Source organism: Dromiciops gliroides, chromosome 2, assembly GCF_019393635.1.
Source record: "Dromiciops gliroides isolate mDroGli1 chromosome 2, mDroGli1.pri, whole genome shotgun sequence".
Taxonomy (NCBI): Eukaryota; Metazoa; Chordata; class Mammalia; order Microbiotheria; family Microbiotheriidae; genus Dromiciops; species Dromiciops gliroides.
In genome coordinates this window covers 647,252,371-647,278,186 of record NC_057862.1, presented here as the reverse complement: position 1 = coordinate 647,278,186, position 25,816 = coordinate 647,252,371, and the positions used below count along the sequence as shown (strand labels likewise).

The 25,816-nt window shown below is 47.1% G+C and overlaps 1 protein-coding gene across 2 annotated transcripts in view; it reads right to left on the bottom strand.

The window, feature by feature from the left end:
• Positions 1 to 25,816, bottom strand: part of ZFPM1 (zinc finger protein, FOG family member 1) — a 196,609-nt gene that overhangs the window by 95,997 nt on the left and 74,796 nt on the right. For both annotated transcript variants that reach the window (XM_043989163.1, XM_043989164.1), the window contains exons 2-3: positions 25,589 to 25,717; positions 16,304 to 16,399 (exon numbers count right to left, since the gene is read on the bottom strand). In XM_043989163.1, coding sequence (XP_043845098.1) covers positions 16,304 to 16,399; positions 25,589 to 25,717 — 225 coding nt within the window. The remainder of the gene's footprint in view (positions 1 to 16,303; positions 16,400 to 25,588; positions 25,718 to 25,816) is intronic.

The window sequence follows — 25,816 nt, the reverse complement described above, 5'->3', positions numbered from 1 at the left end:
TCCTTCCTTCCATCCTTCCCTCTCTTCCTCTCTTCTTCCTTCCATTCCATCCTTCCTTCCTCACCTCCCTTCTTTCTCTTCCCCTCCTTCCTCCTTCCCTATCTCCTTTCCTTCCTTCCCTCTTTCCTCTCTCCCTTCTTTCCTTCCCTCTTTCCTCTCTCCTTTCCTTCCTTCCCTCTTTCCTCCCTCCATTCCATCCATCCATCCATCCTCCTCCCTCCCTCCCTCTCTCCCTCCTTTTCTTCCTTTTCTATGGTTGTTTCCACAAGATTCATGAAGCCCTGGACTCCTTCAGGACTCCCATGGGGCCAAGGAGAAGCTGGTCCCCTGGTACTGCAGGCTGGCACTGTTGGGATGATTTATAGTCCAGGATGGACTAAAGCTCCAATTCGTCTTTTCAGAGCCTCATGGGCCCAGTACCAGCTGCATGACAAGGGAAGGGACAGATGGAGGGGAGGCAGGAGTCAATCTGACCTCTGAGAATGCCTTCTACCATAAACCTCCTGAAAGAGCTTCTGCCCTGGCTGGGTTTTCTCCTCTCTACCTATAATTAACAGTGAATAATCTTTACGGAGCTCCCAGGAAGCGGCAGAAAGCTCAAGGAAAATAGATGGCAGAGCATTAAAGAAACCCTGGGCCTTCTGATATATTTAAATATTTGATGGGGATGAAGCTAAGAGACAAAGCTAATAAAGCAGAAACGAGGCTATAAACAACGCGGAAAATGAGGATGAGGGGGGAGGAGGCTTTGCTGCTTTTTGATGCTTCTTGTTCTAAATGGCTCATCACAATTCAGCCGGGAGGGGGCAGGGTCCAGGCGAATGGTCAAGCTGTTGGACCCTCCGGATAGAGCCAGGAGGCACTGTCCAGCCATTGGGTCCAACTTCCTCATTTTACAGACGAGGGGGGTTGAGCAATAGCTGCCTCAGCCTCCCCACAAGCAGGGTTACAAGTGAGCACCACCACATTCCAGCCAAGGAGTCCTTCAGACCCAAGACACAGTGGAGGGTTTTCCCTCCCCCTAGACAGAATGTGGAGGGATATCAGTACAGCTTTGTACCTTTCCCTCCCCCCTCCCCATGCCTCCTTTTCTTCCTGTGTTACTCATTAACGGTGTGACCCTGGGCAAGTCACCCTCCCCATTTTGGGGGCCTCATTTTCCTCATTTGTAAAAGGAAGGCACTGGACTCAAGTAGCACCTGCTTTAAATCTGGTGATTTGAAGAAGAAAGGTACATTAAGGCAGGGGAGCAGGACCCTCACCCTTCATCTCACCTCCTCTCCCTCTTGGCTCTAGATTGCAAAGAGTAATAATAATAGCTAGCACTCAAGAAGCACTTTACGAATATCTTATTTTCATCTCAGCATCTCTGGGAGGCAGGTACTATTATTATTATCCCCATTTTGTAGAGGAGAAAACTGAGGCAGGCCACGTGGCAAGTACCTGAGGCCAGATTTGAACTCTGGGTCTATCCGTTGGTTAATAAGGGCACTTTACAATGCACAAAGCACATGCCCCACAACCACCCAGTGTGTCACACAGTGAGGGGATTATTATCCCTGTTTTATGGAAGGAGAAGCAAAGGGTCAACAAGTTGATAAGCCATCGAGGCTTGGAAGCCAAGACTGGAACTCAGGCCTCCTAACCCCAAATCCATTGTTCTTTCCAAAACAGAACGCATCTCTGCAGTGACATTTCCGGCCAGGACTAATCAGTGTGGCCGCCCGGCCCAGAAAGCTGGATTTCACAACAGGGTTCTGGCGGGAAAAGCCCTCAGAGATCCCCTAACCCAGCCTCCTCCTTTGACAGATGGAGGAAACTGAGGCCTGAAGAGAAGAAGGGATTCAACCACAGTCCTTCCTGAGTGCCTCCTGCTCTGTGGCAGTGAGGAGCTGAGGAGGTCAGGAGGTCAGTTTGGGGGCAGAGCCAAGTCTAAAGCTTAGGCCTTTGGACAACCCTGCCCTCCGGGGAGCTCACCCCCCTGCCCCCGAGGAAACCAGCTCTCCTCTTTCTCCACACTCTCTACCTCACCCCAGCCCCAAGCCAGGAAACTAACAGATATATTTTCAAAGCCTCATTCTTTCCATCAGAGGGGAAGTTCAGAAGCCAAACAACAGGAAGGGAGAAAATGTTAGAGTGAGATGCTGAACACCAAAGGTCCCGGGCCATTAGTTCACTAGGCTTTTTAAATTTTTTTTTTTTTGAGGGTGGGGGAGGATGGGGAAAAAAGGCATCCTCCCTCCTAATCTCTGGAACACCACCAGCGTAGTGTCTTCCTCTCTCCATCCTTCTCCTCCTTAAATAGGCTAATTACTGAACCTCTCCGAAGCCCCCATTCTCAGCACTAAATTACTATGATGGCCCGGCAGTCTTTAGTGCGATCGATGCAGACGGAGTGCTGGCCAGTGTCTAATACGGCACCTCTGCTGGCGGCAGAGATGCCGCTGAGGAGAAGGAAGGATGGCCAGGCTGAGGGAGCAGTCAAAGCTCTGCTCCGATTCTTGGGCCACTCCCTGCCTTGATTCTTGACACTAGAGGACGCCTAACAGAGGGAAGGGGTAGAAACGGTAAGGAAGAAAAACACCCACCAAATAAAAAAAAAAAAGTAAGCTCCTTGGAGGCAGGAACTGGCTCTTTTTTTCATTAGCATCCGGCATGTAGAAGGCGTTTAAAAAATACTTCATAATTGAATTAAATTGAAACCATTTGCACAGGGCTCTTCCCCAGCCAGGACCAGTGAAGAGGGTTTTCGATCAAAGGAGAGGCCAGTTCTGGGTATGGAGAGTTCGATCCCTCCCTATACTACAGAGAATTACTGTGTGCCCCGGTCACAGATGATAGTCCTGGCTGTGGAGAACTGGTTTGCAAATGCCTGTTACTGGGAGGATGATTAAGGTGAGTGAGGAGAATGAGGATGGCTCAGGGCTATCCACCCCGACTACTGAGGGCCCAATTCAACCACAGTGCCTAACAAATGGGTTTGTTGATCAATTTTGCTGAACTCTTCCCCTCCTCTTCTTTTTTTATTCTCCATTATAAAGGATGGTTCTCTGGGATCTTGGAAGTATTTAAAAAAAACCCCAAAGATATCAATAAAAATATTTTTTTCAGCCTTCTTTTAATTCCTTAGCCTGGCATCCAAAGCCCTCCACAATATGGTTCTATGCCTACCCAACCAGTCCTCTTCTTCATTCTCTTTGTGTTCCAACCCAAACTGGTCTACTAAATGTCCACCAGTGTGACATATCCCCCTCCTACCTCCGGGCCTTTGCACGGCCTATCTCTCATACCTGGAACATACTCCCTCCTCATCTGCTTCTTAGTATGCCTACCATCCTTCATAGCTTGACTTGGATGCCACCTCCTCTTACAAGTCACCCTGATTCCCTCCTCCACCCTCCCTTCAATTCTGAATGTCCTCTCCTTCCCCAAATTACTTTGTAGTTATTCATTTGTGCACACACACAACTATATTTACACTCATGTACAAACATACAAGTGTACTTGTACACATGCGTGCGCACGCGCGCGCACACACACACACGCACCACAGAGTATCCCTAAAGTCCAAAGATTTAAGGCAGTTTGAAAACCATTTAAGCCACTGAAGCTGACATAAGACTTTTGGGACACCCCATACGGCTCATCCCCAGAGGATGCAGGCTCCCTGGGGGTAGGGATGGTTTTGTTTTTTCTCCTTATCACCCACACATAGTGTGGGGTTTCATAAATCTTTACTGCGTTGAATTCTTACATTTACATCTTCCTCATAATATTGGCATTATTATTCTTATTTGACACACAAGCAAACTGAGGTGCTGAGCCAGGAAGCAATGGGGCCGAGGTTGCCAAGCTAGAATGTGCCCACAGCCTGAATGGGACAGAGGCTGGCGCACTTAATGCCACACAGGACTGCGCCTCATAGGATGGGAAGACCTTTTGAGCATCACCACATAGCAACATCTCTCCATTTTGCCCAAGGGAGAAGCAAGTCCCACCCAGAGAAGGGAGCCAGAGTCTGGGATGAGGACGTAGATCCCATGACTCAGGGTGCCCTTTTCCTCCACCCCGGACCCTGCCTGACCTCAAGGAGAGACCCAGCTCGGCGGCATCACCCCCAGCCCCAGGTTTTCCCTCAAATGACAAATGATTTGTTTTACTCCAGTTGTCTGATGGCTCATAAACACGGCAGTGCCAGGCTGGGAAGCAGTCAAAGGACCCGGCACATTTTGATATGCAGAAAATTTCGCCTCTGAAAGACGAGGTGAACGTGGCAGGCTCCATCTCTAAATGCTCCCAAGTTGAGGATTATAGATTATAGCTATCAGTGATTTGCATATCAGAATTTTAAGCAGCCAGCCCCCTCCATCGAACAAGGTCATTTCAAAGATAAAAAATACTTTTTCTTCTCCCCTCCCACCCCTTTCTCCCCCTTTCAAATTCAGTTTGCATTTTGTGTAGCTAGAACCAGGGACAACCCCCAGCCCTCTGCCTCTGCCCTCTGTGCCCTGGGTACTTGGGTGCCCGAGGACGGGGGCAGAGGAGGCAGGTGAGGCTCTGTCAGGAAAATCAAGATTAGAAGACAGGGCAGTAAGGGGGAGAGGGGACTTAGCATAAGGTGAATGCAGAGTCAGGATTGCCCAGCAAGCTGAAGCATGTGGCTTCCAGCCCTATGCCCAGCTCACCCCGGGCTCTCTGGCTCTCAAGAGGGAATATACCACCCCCGGGGGCCCAGTCTAGGCCATTTTAACTCACCCCACAGCCTGTGTGTCAGAAGTGGAGGGTGACCCCCGAAACCCTCATTGTCCCAGAACTCAGAAGGGCCCAGGACACTGAAAGTAAGTCTCCCTTCTCTAAAGACTGGGCCAAAGAAAGGGAGCCACTGATGAATGTGAGGGGGAGGCCCGTGAGAAGGAGAAGGAGAATCAATCACAGTTAATTATTTCTAGAAAAGGAAAGACAATTTACTAGGGCACTGTAGAATTAAACCTTGGGGATTACCAGGGTTTAAAAAGAGTCTCCTGGTACCTAATGTGGGCAGAGAGGTTTATTGGAATTTGATGTATGTGTTGGGGGTGGTGGTGAGGGGAGGAGGGAGGAGTTGAAGGGCAGGAGGAAGGTCAGAAGGAAGGGAGACATTGGTTCTTTCAATACACACTTAGCTAGCACCTACTGTGTACCAGGAGTTGGGGATAAAGAGACAAAAACCAAAAACCCCTCTCCGCTCCCAGTCGGAGACCTCATGACTCAGATCACCACTTGGCAGTCTGCTCCTTCCAACCTGAACACACTTCCTACCCCGATGGCTCCTGCGATACTCCTGCTTCTTCCTTCCAGCGTGTCCTATCACCACCCATCCGAAATGAGGATGTGTAGGAGCCAGGGCTGAATGTGGAGTCAAGAGGCCTAGATTGGAATCCTGGCCCTGCCACTTAACCCTTCTGACCCTCCATTTCCTTATCTTAAAAATGAGGGGGTTGGACAGCTGAAGACCCAGGGAGCTGTGCTTTAAGCCTGTGACTTGCGATTTCCCAACTAACATGTCGGGAAGGATAGCAAAATTGTCGTACTTCATAACTATCTTCTGGGGGGGGGAGGCGGAAATGAAGCATCCAAATTCTAACTTAGGGGCAGTATCAGAGTTCTATTATACTGGTTCTTTTAGGCTGAATTTGACTAGAAATAAGGGGGCCATCAAGTGAGGCCTGGAGAACCACAACTTATGCAGAGATGTCATTTGTCATCATGGGAGTTGATCTGCGTTTCCGAAGACAGGTTCCCCAATGAGTTATCATCTTCTTGACTGGGACTACTGAGAGGACAGGAAACGAGATGGTGGTGAAGGCTGTTGGAGTTGGATTGGGATGGGAAAAGTCAAAAGAGAGAGAAAGGGGCAGTTATTCTACTCCAAGCTCTGTGGACTTGGGGTCAGTAGCAAGCTGAGTACAAGTCCCGGCTCTAACACTAGCTTTGTGTCTCCGGACAGTTCTCTTGGTGTCTCTGGCCCTCAGCTTTCTCATCTGTAAAATGGAGATTATAATACTTAGGTACTACTTCTCCCAGAGGAGGGGTGTGAGTAATATAGATGAATAAAGAAATGCTTTCCTCTGAGCTGGGAAGAAGGAGCTCCTAGTCCAGTTTAGCAGATAAGGCCTAGGGAGTTGCCTAAGGCACACAAAGGTTAAGTGTCCCACAGCTAAGTAAGTGTCAGAGGCAGGGCCTAAAGCAAGGCCTTCCTGACCCTAGGCCCAGGACTCTATCCATCATTTCTACAGTGCAGTTATAGCGATACTTTTGTTGGAAGGAAAGCACAGAGAGAGAAAGGAAGGAAGGAAGAAAAAGAGGAGAAAGAGAGAAAAAAAGAAAAAAGCTAAAGAAACCAGAATTATCATTATTAGTCAATTAGCATTTATTGAGGACCTACTATGTGCCAGGTAAGCACTGGGAATACCAAAAAAAATGGTCACCCCCTCAAAAAACAACAACAAAATAGTCCCATGTACTCAAGAAGCTTACAGTCTAATGAGAGGGACAACATGAAAACTACATACAAATAAGATCCAGGAAGGGTAAATTGGCGCTAGTCTTGGAAGGAAGGTACTAAGTCCTTTAAAAAAGGACACGGGGTGCAGCTAGGTGGCACAGTGGATAAAGCACCGGCCCTGGATTCAGGAGGACCTGAGTTCAAATCCAGCCTCAGACACTTGACACTTACTAGCTGTGCGACCCTGGGCAAGTCACTTAACCCCCATTGCCCTGCAAAAAAAAAAAAAAATCAAGTCCCCTTAGGTCCCTCTCTCCCTGGTAGGAATGAGGTCCAAAGCACACCCTCTTTGGTAGCCTAGTAGATAGAACTCTGGTCTTGGAATCTGATTACAAATCCAGCCTCAGATACTTACTTGCTGTGTGACCCTGGGCAAGTCACTTAACCCCCATGGCCCCGCAAAATAAAAAAAAAAAAAAAAGGACAGGAAAAGTCTTCTAGCATACAGTAGAACTTTAGCTGAGACTTGAAGGAAGTCAGGAGACTTGAACTCATCCCTTGCAGGGGAAGAAAAAACCAATCTGTCTGGGCTGGACAGAAGAGGTGTGATGAGTCTAAGACTCAGCTCTTTGGCAACACACAAGTCTTGGTTAGTAAGAATGAGGAATCCCCAGAAATGTCACAGTATTTGTATTCACACTACATACTTGCATTGTGCTGGAACCAATGACTATGTTTTATATAATTATAACTTACAACTGTGCAAACTTCAAAAACATGAGACCACTTCAGGGAATTCATTAATTGTACTTATCCTTGACCTACCCCTAGAGCAGTGATTCTACTCTTCTTCCAACACCTAGAACATCTACAATCTACCCCTCCTAAACTCATCCCCAAACCTCTGCCTTTTTGTATTGTCCTCTAATTGTTTCTGTAGCAACTAGAAGTGAGAGTTATTGCTTTTTTTTTGGGGGGGGGGCAGGGCAATGAGGGTTAAGTGACTTGCCCAGGGTCACACAGCTAGTAAGTGTCAAGTGTCTGAGGCTGGATTTGAACTTGGGTCCTCCTGAATCCAGGGCCAGTGCTTTATCCACTGCGCCACCTAGCTGCCCCTGAGTTCTCGCAGAGTACAGAACATTTCCACAGAAAGAAGACTAGGTTGGGAACTAAATGACCCCAGTGACAAATCCGTTGACTTTTTGAGATAGAAAAGAGGCCATTTGTTCCAATGCTCCCTCCATTAGTTGTTTGGTCATGTCTGACTCTTCATGACCATAGTACACCAGGCCCTTGACCTAAGGGACTCATCTTCCGATGTCCTGGCTCCACCCCCCCATTTAAAAGCAGAGAAAACTGAGGCAGGCTAAGAAAGATAAAGAGGCTTGTCCAAGGTCACATAGGTAAGTGGAAGATATAAGATTTGAATCTGGATTCTTTGGTTCCAAAGCCAAAACTCTTTCCACTCTATGACCCAAAGCCTGGCTCTGTGACCTGGGATAAGTCCTTACATCTCTATGGGCCTCAGTTTCCTTCTCTGTAAAATGAGAGGGTTGGACATCCCATGGTCCCTAGTGCAGTCAGTGCTTGGCACATGAGAGGGATTCAACGAGTGTACTTGACAGAACTCTCTTCTTGCCCTGGAGATACCTTCCTGAGAGAAAGGCTAGGGGACAGGACTGAGTAATGGGAAGTCCACTAGGTTTGGAGACCGGGAACCTGGGCTCAGATCCTGACCGTGCACCTCACTACCCAGCTGATGACAAACAAGCCATTTCCTCATTTGTAAAACAAGGATGTTGGGAGGGCTCCAGAGGCAGAGCCTCCATGATGTTTTGGCATAGGATCAGGGTTGAGATTGTGGGGCAGACTGAACATGTTCTAGGTCACTGAAAAGGGGGTTAAGGTCCTCATGAGGTCGAGAACTTGTCAAAGAGCCTACGGCGGACAGAGCTGAGTTCTGTAGCCCTCCTCTCTTGGGATCCAGCTTTGGCCTGAGGACAGGGCCAGCTGGGAAGACAGGGGGGGCACCTGTCTTGTAGTAAGCAGCCCTCCTGAAATAACCCTCCCCAAAACACAGCCCCCCCCTCCCCTTTAATATGGAGAGGGCCTCAGTGTCTTCCGATCTAAGATTCACACTGGACCATTTTAATTAAACTTGGTATGTGCACAGAATAATTATGAAAGGGCTTCACTTGGGGTTTTTTGTAATAACAATTATTAATATAATTATATTTCATATGCCAACTTTCTTAAAGTACTTCTATACCCATGATCTCATTTGATCCATACAACATCCCCATGAGGTAGGATAGGGTATTGTTCTCCCCAATTTACAGATAAGGAAACTAAGTCAAGTCACTTGCTTAAGGTCACGGGGCAAGATAGCAGTGGCAGAGTCAGGCTTCCAAGCCCCTGGAATCACAAACTCAGCTCTCATCAACCCAGAGAGCCAAGGAGAGTGAGTCATTAGGGAGGGTAAAAACCATGTGTATGTGTGCTGAAAATGCCAAAGTGAGCGGTCTGTTACTGCAGGGGAGATATGAATCACACCGCCAAAGAGGGTTCAGCCAATGTAGATGGGAAGGGGGAGGTGGAGAGGGATTCCTCCTCCCCCTTCTCCAACTTCCCCCACATACCCGGATTAACCCGGGCATTGTCTCTGGGACAGAGACCCAGCAGAGGATGTTCTGGGAGTCTTGGCTCAGGCAAAGCATTCTGGGGGCTGTGCCCCCCCCCGCCCCCCGCCCCTCCATATTACATCTCCTCAGCTGCCATTGCTGACATACAGTGGATCCTGAGAGATAAAAAGAAAATTCAGGCTGCTCAAAGTTTTTTGCCAGGCCCATTCCTGATAAGTGCAGCGCCTGCAAGAAGGCTGATAGAGCGCCTATCACCGCGGTTAGTGTGAGAGGAACAGCCTATCGGGCCGGCATCGCGGGGCTGCCATCAACTCCCTACCACACACCGAAATTAATATCACTCCAATTACCACAACGGCGATGGGCTGGGAGCAGCCGATAATAAAAATCTCTTTTCCATAAAGAATGCAAATAACTCCCCAAAAATAAAATAGAATAACCCTTGCCGGCCCAAGAGACAAGGGGGAGGGGGCAGAACCACCCTCCAACAACAAAGAAGCCAAGCCCCCCGCCCGTGATCCTCACCGGTCAAACTTCACGCTGGTCCGAGGACATAGGGAATGAAGGGGCGTTTTAAAGTCCCAAAGTCGGGGGGATGCCTAAAACCTAAGAGCATGCCCCGTTTTTTCCTTCTCAGCAGTTTGGACAAACAAAACTGTTTTCTTTTGGAACTGTTGGGAGAAAAACTGTTCTAACTCATCGTCCCCTCACCTCTTCAACACACACCTATCCCACCAAGTTAGCAGGGTTGTAAAGAGACAAAATATTGGCCTGAGTTGTTGTTGTCCCAGGCTTCCATCCCTTAGCATCCTAGAATGTCAGAGCTGGAAGGGACCTTGGGTATATCTAGTCCAACATTCACTTAACATAAGGAGGGACTTAGGCGCAGCTAGGTGGCACAGTGGATAGTGCACCAGCCCTGGAGTCAGGAGGACCTGAGTTCAAATCCAGCCTCAGCCACTTAACACTTACTAGCTGTGTGACCCTGGGCAAGTCACTTAACCCCAATTGCCTCACAAAAACAAAACAAAACAAAACAAAACAAACAACAACAACAACAAAAACAAAACAAAAGACCACAGGCATACAGTTAGGGTAACAGAGCTGGGATTCAAACTCAGGTCTTTTGAGTCCAACATTCAGGGCTCTTTCCATTCCACTATGCTGTATTGTCAGGGGTCAGCAGTTTGCCCCCAGACCTGGTAATCAACATATTGCTGGTTGGTATCCAGGGGCAAATCCCTTCATCACGTAGGGCCTCAGTTTCCTCATCTGTCAAGTACAGGGGCTGGACTAGATGTACTCCCAGGTCTCTTCTGGCTCGGATATTCTATGATTCTAAGGGACTACTTGAGGTCAGAGACCCTGCTGATCCCATAGAAAGCAGTTCATCGTCACTGATAGCAAAGAGCACCTCTGGTCCTCGCTGATCTCAACCAACAATCCACTAGCCGCCCCCCTCTCCCCAGCTGTTGTCCCCATACTTGTATGTCTCTGTCCCTCCCCCTCATGACTGCTGTAGAGAAATGGGAATCCATGGCTAGCTTCCTGCTGGCCCCACATTTCCAGACTCTCTCTTCAAGAGGGAGAGGCAGTGGTGAAAAGTGAGCCAAGGAGGAAAGGGAGGTTCTGGTCAGAGAAATGAGCAGGCTGTGGGTCTTTCTCATGGAGTAATCTCTCCCCCAGAAAACCCATCAATCGTGGGGGTGTGACTATATAGCTGGAGCAAGACCTCAGGGGAGGAAGGGGTCAGGGTCACAGCCAGAGGGATACCTGGCGTCACCAAGGCTAGGTCTGGATTGAGGGAAAATGTCATTAGTATTTATCTCAGCATCCTGGAAGTGAATTAAATGGGTCTTCTCCCCTACTGGGAAGACAGTGACAGTTCATTATGCCTTGTGTCATTTACATCTATTTTAAGTAGACAGTGGCTTGTCATTGGTGCCTTTCGTATTAACCCTTTTCTCTGGCATACCCAGCTCCCCATCTGTTTCTTCAAATTCTACTTATCATTCAAGCTTCAGGTTGGCCCACCTCCTCCATGAAGTCTCCCCTGAAACACTGATCTTTCTCTCTGTCGTTCTCTATCATTTATATATCTTCCCCTTCTTTTTTCGGTCCAGACCTGTGATTCCATGGGTATTGGGGACCCCCAAAGAGTACCCTTCTACCAATACAGATCATTAATGGTTCCAAAACTCATACTCTGAGGAATTGCCCAGACCACTGACAGGCCTGCGGCCTTGCCACGGGTCACCCAAACAGGATGTGTATCTGATGTGGGACTCGAACCCAGGCCTCCCTGTTCTCTTTGAGGCCTGCTCTCTATCCACCATACATGCTGCCTCTCTAAACAATCTAAACCACACAATTCATTATTTACGTAGAATGTCTTCTATTGCTCAATGGTATTTCATGTTAGTCTTGCCTTTCCAACTATCCTATAAAGGTCTTGAGAACAAGGATGACATCTTTTTCTGAGTCAAGGGATGTGAATTCAAACCCTGCCTCTGATGCTGGCCAGAAAACCCAAGGCACAGGAGGACCTGAGTTCAAATCCAACCTCAGACACTTGACACTTACTAGCTATGTGACCCTGGGCAACTCGCTTAAACTCAATTGCCTTGCAAAAAAAAAAAAAAAGGGCAGAAAACCCAAGGCAAATCCCAGTCCTCTGAGCCTCAGTTTCTCCATATTTAAAAAGAGTTGTAGGGGACAGCTAGGTGGTGCAGTGGATAGAGCACCAGCCCTGGATTCAGGAGGACATGAACATGAGTTCAAATCCGGCCTCAGACACTTAACAATTACTAGCTGTGTGACCCGTGGCAAGTTACTTAACCCCAATTGCCTCCTCACCAAAAAAAAAAAAGAGTTGCTGTTAGGAAAGCAGTTTATAAGCCTTCCAAGTGCTAGACAAATGGGAGCTATTATGCCTGTCCACCTGAGGGATAACCAGTCATTGGACCAAAAGCAGTGACCGCCAGAGCACAGTAGGTATCAGACAGACTTAGTCAGATTATCCACAGAAGGGCAATCAATGGGACTGTTCATAAAGTGGGAGGGGTTGAGACCCACTCCTTCCCCCTCCAAGTTGTCTAACACTTATTTTGTATTTATGAACACTTAGTTTCCCTGGATAAAATATAAACTCCCTGAGGGCAGGAACCATTTATTTGGGAAACAGTAACTTTTCTCTTTGTGTCTCCAGAACCTAGCATAGCCACTGGCCCTTAGGAGTCATTTAATAAATGTTTATTGAACAGATAGATGGACATTGCCTTCTGTGAGAGAGGTAAATGGGGGGAGGAGGGATTAGGCTTCACTCAAAGGGCAAGGGAGACTTGATGAATATCAGCTGGTGGACATGTTGGCCTTTGGTCCTTCACTGTCCACTTCTATGGTTGGAATAACCCAAGGACATTCCCAGCCTACCTAGTTCAGCAAAAGTAAACTGAAAGTCGTTGACTAAAGGCAGGGACTGAGACCACAGCCAGCTGACCCTTGGGCTGAAGAGCAGTTGGGTAGAGGGGCCACCGGCCACGCTGACTGTTAGCTTGACTGACCACTGGATGGCCTGGCAGTTGGGAAGGTTTTGTTGAGTCAGCCCACATTCCCTTCCCCCACCCCCCCTAGTGGTCATTGGGGTCCAAGAAGCAGGGAAGGAGGGAGCAGAGAGACAGGCAGATTAGACACGGGAGGCCTAAGATATTTCCTGTCAGCCCATCCCGGAAGAGCCAGTGTTATCAGCTATGCCTGGAGCCGGCTTCCTTTCCTGGAGAAGACTGAAGTGAGGGGGAGGTGCCTTAGGATCACTGAGGAAATGTCTAGGCAAGGGGGCAGAGATGGGAGAAGCAGGGTCGAACACCAACTCACCCGTGATGCCTCACATCCTTATTGTTGCTTACTGTGGAAGCGTACTTCCTCACTTACTATGGAAGAGTACTTCCTTACTCTGGTTGCTTTTCTCTATAGTTGTGGGAAAACCCCCAGCTACCAAGGGGATTAAAGGATAGGCCTGGTACCTATGTTCGGGGAAGTCGCTCCCCTTTGTAGTGGGCTTTTCATCTGATGATTCAAAGTCACAACATGGAAGAACATATGCTAGGGTGTCACTTGTGGGGGAGGCAGTCTTAAGATCCAACCAGGGGGCAGCTGGGTGATGCAGTGGATAAAGCACCGGCCCTGGAGTCAGGAGGACCCGAGTTCAAATCCGGCCTAAGACATTTGACACTAGCTGTGTGACCCTAGGCAACTCACTTAACCCCAATTGCCTCACACACACAAAAAAAGATCCAACCAGAAAGACAAGATTCCCCATTACCTTGTGGATTCACAGGTCTGGCCCCAGAACCCCTGCTCTAGGGGTAGAGAAAGGGTTTCGAAGAAGAGACAATAACAGAGCCTTTTAGGAAGCCCCACAACTCACTGCACATTGGCTAGCACCATTTATTTGGCCTGAACAACTGCTAGAGATCCCCATGTAGCCATAAATGCACAGGGAAAAGGAGAAAGGTGTGGTATGATTGATTCCTGCTTGTGCTCAGAGAGGGGGAAATAACCAAAACTAAGAGACCCTTCTAAAAAATGGCACCTCCAATCTCTTCCCAATCCACCCCCCCACACACACACACTTTCTGGGGTGCACAGATAACTGCCAATCTTAAAGCACTATATAAAGGCTATGGATTGTTATTATTAATTACTATTACTATAACGATTATTCCTCCTCTCTCCACCTCTCTCTACTCTCCTTGTTAACAATCAGCCAAGAGTGAAGCATGACACAATTCAATGAACACTGACTCAGAAGACAGAGGACATGGGTCCAAGTCCTGTCTTTGATGCTTAGTATCTGTGTGACCTCAGACAAGTCACTTAACCTCTAGGCCCATTTCCTTATCTGAAAAAATAAGAGGAATGGACTAACTGTCCTTTCCCTTACAGCTCTATGATCTGACAAATAAGGAAGCCCAAGGAATCCATAACGTACCAAAGCCCTTTTGGGGACTGCCTTGAGCACTCAGTGGAACCCCGCAAGTGTTTCTAGCTATACTTGGGTTTCTCCAAGGAACCTAAAGCACATGTCTTTTTCTAGACCCCTCTATAAGGTTCTCTTATGCCCTCTTTATTCTGCCTCTAAGAATCTCTTTCTTGCTTGCTGGGTATTTTGGATATAGATTTCCAATGCCATAATGGGTACGTTTCTCCACTAATGTCTTACTCTGAAAAGGTATGGTGGTAACGTTGGGTCCTCAAGAAGGTCCTATCTGGACTCAGTTGCGGGCTGGGCTCTGTGTCCATGATCTGGGGACCAGCCTCACTAAGTCCAGAGAACTTCATCCCCAAGTTGATCCTTGGGGAAGGGATTTTTCAGCCATCGCTCAAGATGTCCATCATGCTAATCAATCACTTAATAATAATAGTGATTATTTTACACAGGAGTAAACTGAAGTGACTTGCCCAAAGTCCCATAGGTAATGAGAGGCAGAGTCAGGATCTAAACCAGCATCCTTTTACCAAAATATCTAGCATTTTTCCCACTGCATCAGGATAATGCTTGTGTGTAGGTCTTATTTCACTCTGCCATTTCCCCTCTTCATCAGATAGCAAATTCCTGGAGTGGAAGGACCATGCCTTGTTCAACTTTGTAGCTTCCAGAGCACCCAATGCCATGCTTTGTCCTCAGGAAGAATTCTGTACATCCATCCACCCCCTCATCCCAGGCTACATTATAGACACATGGCCACCTTTTCTTCTCTCTTCAATGGTGCCTGCCCTCCCCTATCCTTCTGCTCCCAAATTTGTAAAAAGGGAAGGAAGAGGGACAGCTAGGATAGAGCACTGGCCCTGGAGTCAGGAGTCCCTGAGTTCAAATCCGGCCTCATTCACGTACTAGCTGTGTGATCCTGGGCAAGTCACTTAACCCCAATTGCCTCACTAAAAAAAAAAAAAAAGGGAAGGAAGGTGCCCAAGACAGGACAAAGTTAAGACAGACCTCTCTGAGCCTGCCAAGGAGTCCCATTATAGTGGGATGAGTGTTGCTGGCATAGTCAGCCTGGTCTGGTCATCGTACCACCCGGGGCATCTGGGTGAGGGGTTAGCTTTTCTCCATCCTAACTCATACTAACTGTGCTTCAGGATGCAACTCAGACACACTTTCCTTTTCCCATTTGGAGAGACAGGATTTTTTTTTTTGGCCTCATGGTAGCTTCCTTTGAATCCTAGGTCTTAGGAGAGAGATTGGCTCTAAGGGCTTCATTCCCAAGACCCTCAGTGTCATGGTACCTGGTTCTGGGACCTCCCTGAAGTCATAGAAGATATACTGGTGTGTTTGAGATCATGAAATCCAACTCTTGCTATGGTGGAAAGACTAACTTCCAACCCTAGGAGAAGAGACAGGGGGATAGTGAACAACAAGAAGACGGAATGAGGGAAAGAAAGATCCTAATTGAAGAAGATAGGAATAAGTGTGGGAGTATCAGGTATGAGAGAGGATGAGACGGATGACAGAAAAAAAACAGAGATGGGGATAGAGGGGAGGAGAAAAAAGAGAGAGGGAGGGAGACTAAGAGGCTAGAAGCTCTTAACCTGGGGTCTGTATCAAGGTCCATGAGTACAGCTGGATGGGGGACAACAATTGCATCTTTATTCCATCCTAACTGCTTTTCTTTATAGTCTGTGTATTTTATTTTATGCATTTCAAAACATTATTCTGAGGTTTCACCAAACTCATGAAACCAAGGTTTCAGCAAATTCACAAAACCAATGTTTTGCCAATCGGATCCATGTCACAACAGAAAGGTTAAAAGCCCCTGAACTAAGAGAAAGGGTGGAGAGGGAAGGGGAGAAAGGCCGGGCAAAAGCAAAAACAAGAAAGAGGAAAGAAGCAAGGATGGGATGGGCAGAGGAAGGAACCCATGGCGGAGAAAAGAGGAGACCCTAAGGAGAGTGACTTGCACAGGGACCAGGCTAAAAAGAGGGTGGGGTCTCAAATGCTGTGATGCTTGGAGGAATTCCTTTGCAGGAGAGAGACCAAGGTCTTCTCAGCATGTCTCCACCCCATCATACATCAACCTCTTGTTGTGCACCACCCTATAACAAAACGGGCTCTGGCCAGGTGGAGGCAGGGCAGGGAGGGCGCGGGAGAGGGAGAGATGGAGATCAGAAGGCTGGTTACCTGGCCCATTCCACGGGCTTGCCTCTTCCGGACCTCGGTCAGGCTCTTGTTCCTCCAGCTCCTTGGGGCCTTCCGGGCCTTCCTGAGCCTCCGCTTCTGTTGAGGTAAAAGCACAGTCACTTTTCCTGCCCCTGAAGTGAGGGGGTGGAGTGGGTGCAGGGCCTTTTAGCAACATTCCCTCATCATCTCCAAGAATCTTCCTGGCCCCCCACCCCACCTTGGGAGGTCATCACCATGCCCTTTGGCCAAGAGGGGACCCCCACTCTAGATTTCTGATCCTTCTGGCCTTGATTCAAGGGCCAACTCCCAAGAGCCACCAGGAAAGAAGGGGAAAGACTGTCCAGGCCGGGCCTTTGGAAGAAACCCAAGGAGGCAGGAGGGCAGAGGGGACCGACACAGCAGGGACAGGGCTACCTCATTTTTTCTTTTCCTGGTGCTTGAAAACTTTGCCGCCTCTTTGATTAACAGCAGTAATAATAATAATAATTATGACGGTTGCAGTTAATGATTGTAACAAGCTGGGGAATCACCCCTCCCACCTCACCCAGGAACCTAGTGGCTGCCTCTCTAGACACAGCTCCTGGGCCTTGCTCTGTGAGCGGTGTATGCCTAGCAACTTGATAACCATTATTTTTCTCTTATTAACTACAGTTGGAGATGCTGCTGATAAGCCTATGTGCATATGACAGTGGGACAGATTAGTGCACAAAGTACATGTTTGCCTTTACATCCCAGGGTTGATAACCACGGTGGCCCCAATCGATGGGCACCCAGAAAGTACGCCCAGAGGTGACGTCACGAGCATTTCAAATTATTAATACCCGCGATAAGCCTGATGATTAACATCAAATAAATCAATCATGCCGTATAAAAGTCCGATTATTTTTGGCTATAAATCAAAGTGGGTGGCATATGGATTTTTATCCATCTTGGTGAAAGCTTTCCTGTGTGCCCACAAGGGCAGTGGTTACTACAGCCGCTCCACGTTATCGGCCCTATCAACTTTTTATCAAAACAGGCTAGGACCAGGTGCAACTCGGGCTGCTTCTCCCAGCTCCCTGAGCAGGCCTCCCCACCCCCAGCCCCCACTCCTCCCTTTCTCTATCTGCCTCTGCTCTGCATCAGCTCCGAAATCAGATAAAGAGCCTCCTGCTTCCCTTTTAAACCAGCCAGGGTCAAAGTCTACCAGCAACGAACCACTTGCCCTTTGACAAGCTGTTAGCTCCCATCACCAAATTCCAACCCCTTTCCCCCACTCTTTGCCTCTCTCAAGTCCCCTCTGTGGTGAGGGCATGGGTCAGAGATGAGGAAGGGAGTCAGCCCTTGAAGACGGTCCATAGCCTGGCACCATTGGTGGGGTTAGAAAGAACACTGGGCGTCAAATGCTGGCTGGGTCACTTGTTACCTGTGTGACCTTGGGCAAGTCTCTTTTTCTCCCCATGCCTTTAGTTTCCTCATCCGTAAGATGAGGGAGTTGGATGAGATGACCATTTTAGGTTCCTTCTAACTCTTAAGATCCTAGATTTAAGCTCAGCATTCAGAAAACCAAGACTGGAAGTTCGGTTCTCGCACGGGGTTGATGATTCCATCTGTTTCCTAGTCAGAGGATATCCCTCACCCGGACAAGTCATCTGAAAAACGTGCATCCTTGGCCACAGGGGAGAGGAGACCAGACAAGGGGATGGGGATGGCTCGGTGGAAATCCATCCCCACTACGAGGGAAAGAAAGGAAAACAGAACAACTATTGCTGGCATGCCCACTGTCCATCTATGTCACCCCCACATAGACATAGCATACCAGGCAGCCTGGGAGCTGTGTTTATCAAATCCCTCCCCTATCTGGGCGAGTACAGAAGGCAAGAGGATCAGGCTGGGCACAGCCGTTCAAGGACTCTTAGCAGCCTGGACTCTCTCTGTCTAGCAGCCTCTTATCAGCTCAGATTATCAAAAGATTGGGATGCAGCTGCCTTTGCACCAAAGGGCTGATGGGACTTTTTTTTTTTAACCTGCTTTCCTGTTATCTGAGGCTAAGTTCCCATAAAAGGCTTGGCTATTGATTTCTGGGTGAAAGACCAGGATCCAGGTGTCAGACTGATTTCCCCCAACCTTGGGTGGGAATCAGAACTCTCTGACAAATGGGAGGAGGATGTGGTCAGGGATGGGGGTGGGGAGAGATAGGCAGAAGGGGCCAAACCACACAACTAAATTTCTTATCGCCTCTAAGGGATGGGCTTCTATCGCTGGCCTGCGCTTGGGCTTGGGGGAGGGGGAGGAAAAGAGAATACCTAGGCCTTTCTAACTCCCCCCACCTCAAATGAAGAAGGTCCCTTCGCTCAGGAGGAGCCAGTGACTAGATCTGGAGTGGCGTGGTTCAAATCCCAGCTAGGACACTTCCTGCCTATGTGGCCGGGAGAAAAGTCAGTTCATCTCTCTCCCTTCAGCATGCTCATGTGGAAAATGAGGGGGTTGGCCTACATAGCCTCCCAAGCCCCTTCCAGCTCAAAATCAAACGCTCCTAGGGTTCTTTTCCCTGGATTGAATCATAAACTATCAGACCTTTGAAGGAACAAACCATAAACAGACAGACCAAATAGGCCAATTCTACAATGAAAACTGAGGCCCAGGAGTGGTGAAGGAATCTTTTTAAAGGCCATACAGTGGGACAACTAGGTAGCACAGTGGATAAAGCACTGGCCCTGGATTCAGGAGGACCTGAGTTCAAATCCAGTCTCAGACACTTGGCACTTACTAGCTGTGTGACCCTGGGTAAGTCACAACCCTCATCGCCCCGCAAAAAAAATAAATCACATCTAAGGCAGCTAAGTGGGGCAATGGATGAAGTACCTAGCCTGGAGTCAAGAAGACCTGAATTCAAATCCAGCCTTAGATACTTATTAGCTATGTATCCCTGGGCAAGCCAACTTAACCTTGCTTGCCTCAGTTTCCTCATCTGTAAAATGAGCTGGAAAAGGAAATGGCAAACCACTCCAGTATCTTTGCCAAGAAAACCCCAAATGGGGTCACCAAGAGTCGGAAATGATTGAAACAACTGAACAACAACAAAAATCCTATCTAATATTTGAGAGGAAAATAGCTCATTTGGGAAATGTTGCTAACAGGCATTTTCTCATGGACACTTACATAACTTAGGGAACACAGTTTGGGAAACTCTGTTCTAGACAAACATAAAGTCAATCAATCAATCAATCGATCAGTTGGGATCGATCAATAAACATTTATTGTCTGTTCCAGGGAGGGACTAGCTATAGGCACTGAGGCTTCAAGAATGAAAGGAACTTAAGGAACGAGCTTGCATTCCAATGGGGAGAAAGACAGGCACACACCTAAATATAAAGGGATGCAAAGTGAAGACTCTGGGGAGAGAGAGGAAGGACATCCTCAGTTGGAATAGCAGGGGTGGCTTCCTGGGAGCACCTGAGCAGATTAGGATACAAACCATGGCCAGCCCTGCTTCCTTCTTCCCAAAGCTCCATGGGAAGGCTCCAAGACTGTCTAAACTCTGAAGAAGACATCGTACAATGCATTGGAACCCAAGCCATCACAATGGCCACCGCTGAGGGCTCGAGTAAATGGCAATTCAGGGACGTGAGATGAAAGAGATCTTGGAAATTATGCTTTCCAAGGCAACCCTGACTTGAATACTTCCACTGGCCAGTAGGCTCACTACCGCCTGAGGCAGCTCATTCCATCGGGGAAAAGCTCTAATTTTTAAAATAGCATTTTATTTTTTCTAATTACATGTAAAGATAATTTTCAACATTCATTTTTGTATAATTTTGAGTTCCACATTTATCTCCCTCCCCCCTTTTGAAGCCAGCAAGCAATTCGATATAGGTTATACATTACAATCATTAGTAGATAGTACCTCCAAGAGTTGTGAGGATAAAATGAGATGTTTGTAAAGCACTTTGTAGAACTGCTTCAAGCTCTAAATTGTTGTTGTTGTTCAGTTGTCCTCACTCCTGTATAACTCTTTATGCTCCCAGTTAGGTTTTTCTTGGCAAAGACACTGGAGTGATTTGCCATTTCCTTCTCCAGATCATTTTACAGATGAGGAAATTGAAGTGACTTGCCCAAGGTCACACAGCTAGTAAGTGTCCGAGGACAGATTTGAACTCATGGAGATGAATTCTATGTAAATCACCATCACCATCACCATCCTCCTTCCCCTCCTCCTCAGTCCTTATAACTTCTACTTTCCCTGGGCTAAATTCTCTCCTCTAAAGCCAGATGCACTATATTCTTCTTTCTTCCTCATGACAACCCTGGGATATTTAAACACAGATGTGATGCCTTCCTCAAGTATTTTCCTCTACAGGCAATCAATCAACCAGCCAGTCCTTAGTTTTGCCATTTCCTTCTCCAGCTCATTTGACAGATGAGGAAACTGAGGTAAACAGGGTGAAGTGACTTGCTCAGGGTCACACTTGCTTGGTATTACAGCGTGGAAGGGTCTGAGGCCAGATTTGAAGTCAGGAAGATGAGTCTTCCTGATTCCAAGCTCAGAGGCCTCTCCACTGTGCTCTCTCCACTGTGCACAACCAGGTGCTAGCTATTATTTTTCCCATTCACCTGCTTACTTACTGCGCCAGGCTGGGCATTAAGCACAGGAGTTACAAAAAGAGAAATTAAACGTTCCCTCCTCACAAGAAGCTTATGGCTTTCCATGAGTAAAGAGAAAGACAGCATTCTAAATTCTTACGTGGCATTTGTCATCAGAGATAAATGGCCCACAAAGAGAAATATTAGTCAAGAAAAGCCTCCTTCTCATAGAGTGTCTCATTCCACCGCCTCGGTTCCCCCTGCACCTCTCTCCAACCTCACAGTCAGAGTCCCTTTAAGAAGACACAAACCACTGGGATTGGAAACCTTTAAACCCTCCTCTGGCCCTCACAGAAGGAATTGTGGCAATCCTCTGAAGGGGTAACATTTCTGAAGCTGATAATAGCTCCCTTGAAGTAAAGAAGGCTCCCAACCCTAGACAGTGAGATAAGCCCCAACCTGAAAAAGTCCCATTTATTGAGGTCTCTCCTCAGTGGGGCCCTTGGGGTCCTTGCTAGAACTTTAACTTCCTCAGGAGAACAGCCTCTTGAAGAAGGGGAGCCCAACCTCTCTGAGTAAGGGACTCTATTTCTTGGATTCTGGGGCATGATTTAAAGGGGCCTCCTCAAGATTCCCAAAGAGCCTCAAATCCAAGGTGGCAGTCACCCAGGAGAGGCCATACCTCCGGACCCATGGCTCTACCCGGAGTATGGTGTCTGGCCTGTGAACCTCCCCCTACCCCATCTCAGTCCTGGATGACCCCAATAAGATCCTCCTCTAAACCTCTACCCTCTATTTGTCCCCTGAGCCCACTTTAGCTCCTCAGGACAGGAGAAGCCACCAGGCCAAGGCTTAGTTAGGGATGTAGCTGGGATCCCCCTGCCCTTGAGAAAGGCTGCTTCACACCCCCAGTCAGACAAGGCAGTGACTTCTGATTGTGGTTGCAAAGAACCCTATCCACTTGTCTCTCCCCCACATCACAAAGATAAGCTGAACTTCCCGTGAGCTTTGCCTTATGTCACTAGGCTCAAGGCAGTAGCTTCCTTTGAGAATTATTTTGTCCTTACTTACTTATGACTGGCCTTCCAAGGCTGTATTCTACTCATCTAAGTCAAGCGGGGCAGCAAACTGAACAGGGTCAGGAGGCCCGGTTGTGATTCTCTGCTCTGACACTTAAACACACTGGGCTGTGTGACCACAGGTAACTCACTAAACCTGTCTGGGTCTCAATTTCTTTATTTTTAAATTGCAGGTAAGATGTTTTCTATTTCCCTCATATCGTTGTCTTGAGAAAAGTAATTTGTAAACCTTATAGCACTACAGAAATATGAATAATTAGTACTAGGCAATCACATACAGCTCAGGAGATCTTTATAGGGCTTCTGCTTAAAAAGCAAGGGCCCAGTAGATAAGCAGTCCAAGAATATGAGCAAACAGTTCTCAAAAGATTTGCAAACTAGTAGCAACCATGTGAAAGAATACTCCAAATCACTAAAAACAAGAAAAATGCAAATCAAAACAATTCTGAACTTTCACCTCATGCTCAGAAATATAACAAAAGGTGAGAACACTTAGCGTCTTGGGGGGATGTAAGGGCGGGCACACTAACAGGCTGTTAGTAGAGCTGTGAGTTGGTCCAACAGCTCTGGAGAGCAATTTGGAATTATGCAAGAAAAGTCACCACAATGTTCATGCCCTTTGACCCACAGATTCCATAGCTAAGCACACATCCCAAAGAGGTCAAAGAGGCCTCGTCTATACCAAAATATTAATAGCAACACTGTTTGTAGTAGCCAAGAACTGGAAAAGAGATGCACATTAATTGGAGAATGATTAAGTAAATGGTGCTATAAGAATATAGTGGAATAGGGGGCAGCTAGGTGGCGCAGTGGATAAAGCACTGGCCCTGGATTTGGGAGGACCTGAGTTCAAATCCGGCCTCAGACCCTTGACACTTACTAGCTGTGTGACCCTGGGCAAGTCACTTAACGTCAATTGCATCACCAAAAAAGAAAAAGAAAAAGGAAAAGTGCTTTACAAATGTTATCTCATTCAATTCTCACAACAACCAGGGGAGGTAGGTGCTATTATTTTCATCCCTATTTCTGCTGAAGAGGAAACTGAGGCAGAGGATTAAGCGATTTTCTCAGAGTCACACAACTAGAAAGTGTCTGAGAATCTTACCTCCTAATTGTGGAACACCCTATATCATATGAATCAGTTAGTTTTGCTAAACTATTCTCCTCCTCCCTTCCCCCTACTTTTTTTTAATTCTATGCTATTAGTAATGGCTCTCTGGGAGGGGGAGGGGGGATATATTGGGAAATTAAGGTGATGCAATGCAAAAGCAAAAGATTATCAATGATTACTTAAATTAAAAGGAACAACAACAACAAAAAAAAAACCAACCCAGAGGCCCTTGAAAAATTGCAAAAATACGCCTCTCTCTTTTCTTTGGAGTACTTGCATATATCATCACTCAGTTAATGTTTTGCTAAATTGGTTTTTTTTTTTCCTTTTTCTTTTCTCAGCTTTCTTATAAGGGAAGACTTGCTAGGAAAGGAAGAGGGATGGGACATATTCAGAAATGAAAGTGATGTAAGAACCAAAGATATCAACTGATGGTTTTTTTTGTTTGTTTTTTGTTTTTTTGTTTTTTAGTGAGGCAATTGGGGTTAAGTGACTTGCCCAGGGTCACATAGCTAGTAAGTGTTAAGTGTCTGAGGCTGGATTTGAACTCAGGTCCTCCTGACTCCAGGGCCGGTGCTCTATCCACTGGACCACTTAGCTGCCCCCAACTGATGTTTTTTCAAAGCAGGGGCCAAATAATCACAGAGACTGCAACAATATAAACACAAAGGTCACTAAAAAGAAAGCCAAATGTTTGACCAAGAAAAGTCATGGAGAATAAATAATGAAGCATATCTCTGAAGTGAGGGGCTACTGGGACAAAATACTGTATACATTTACTGTCTGGGTCTCCATATCAATTAGTTTAACTTTTTTTTTGGGGGGGGGAGGTTGGTTAAGGGGGCACTAAATTGGAGTTTGGAGAGGGGTAGAAAATGAACTTATATAAAAACATCAATAAAATGTTAAGTGGATAGAATGTTGGCCATGGGGTCAGGAAGACCTGAGTTCAAATCCAGCCTCAGACACTTGACACTTACTAGCTGCTTGACCCTGGGCAAGTCACGTAACCCTCACTGCCCCGCAAACAACAAAAACCAAAACCACAGTGGCAAGGACCAATGGGCCCCCCTCGTGATTAGGGTTTCCTCTTTTCTCAGCCACTGATGCTATCCAGATTGAACCCCTATCTCAGGGTGATGTAAGGAGGAGAGAGGTCCCTCATGGGCCATTAATTAAGATCTCCTCCGGCAGGGCACAGGGAGATAAATTCCAATTTACCGGCAAGGTGCCAGCAACTTTGCCCATGCCCAAGCTAGGCCAATATGGAGGGGAGAGACCCAAAAGTCCTTTATGTTGGGGAAAGAAAGGAAGAAACACCAGATAATTACCACCTCCTGCTATACTAGGTTGGAATTCAGAGGTAACTAAACAGGGCTTGTGATGCCTCCAGTCGGCACCCCAGCCTTCCTCTCAGACAAGTCATGGTACAGAGGAAGAGCACGTGATTGGGGGCAAGAGGGGGAGTCAGGAACCACGGCTTCCAGCATAGGCCTCCCTGACTGTGGGGCTTTAGATGAGACTTTCCCCTCCTCTAGTGCTCAACATCCTTAGAACGAGCTGGCCAGCCTCAGGAAAACCTGGGTTCAAATCTTGGCTCTGACACATATTGGCCCTGTGATCCCGAGCAAGTCACCTAACCTCTTCATGTCCCAGTTCTAAGTCTAAATTACAGAGGAGGCCACTGTCTACATGGGTAAGGAAGGCTCCTCTATGAGAGCTCCCTACACTGATGAAAGCAGGGAGAAAAATGTGACAAGATGGCATCAGTTGTAACACTTGGTTCTCTCTGACTTCTGAGGCCTTGGGACCCCTTCACACTCCTAAAAGATTATGGAGGACCCCAATGAGCCTTTGTTCATGTGGGTTATAGGCTCCTGAGAGGAACAAATCCAGTCATGGTTTATTATTTGGTTGCTTGTCTAGATGAGAGAGTGATGGAGAGAACAAGAATGATGCCAATTTGACTGAAAAGAGGGCCACATATGCATTGTTTTCTAGAAAGCCATTTACCAGCACACCCTGGTTTTATAACTATTGAGATTTACTATAGAAGAAATTAAAATACATTTTTTTAAAAATCTAAAATAATAAAATGCCAATTACACATTAGCATTAATATCATTTTTACAAAAAAACCCTATGTTTTCCAAAAACGAGAAAAATTTGGTGAGAAGAATAACCTTGTTTCACATATTTTTGCAAGTTTCTTTACTATCTGTCTTAATAGAAGACAGTTGGATTCTCATCTCTGCTTCTGCATTCATTCAATCTGTTAACAGTATATAGTTTTAGTTGAAGTATATGAAGAAAACCTGGCCTGACCCAGGTATGGAGTTGGAAAAAGGAATAGCTTAGCATTTTGATCCCAGGATGCCTTGAAAGGGTACTGGGGACCCTGAGGGATCCTTGGAGCACACTTTGAGATCTGCTGCTTATCGAAGCCCTTTGGTACCCATTTCTATTTCCCTGAGGATTCACAGGACAGTCTAACCCAATCTTAGGTGGAGAGAGGAGGGGGTTGCAACTTACCGCTATAGGGAGGGCTCAAGGGTTCACATTCTCCAGTGGCCTCAGGATCCGAAGCTCCTCCCTCTCTTTCTGATTGGCTGGCATCCTCGGCCTGATTGTCTTCTCCTTCCTCCATGTCACCAAGAGAACCTTTAAAAAGAAAACCAATATGGCGCTCATGTAGCTGTGGTGTTCCAAAGGGCCCATACCCAATGTACTCTCACGCCTGGTGACACTGGGGTCTTGTGG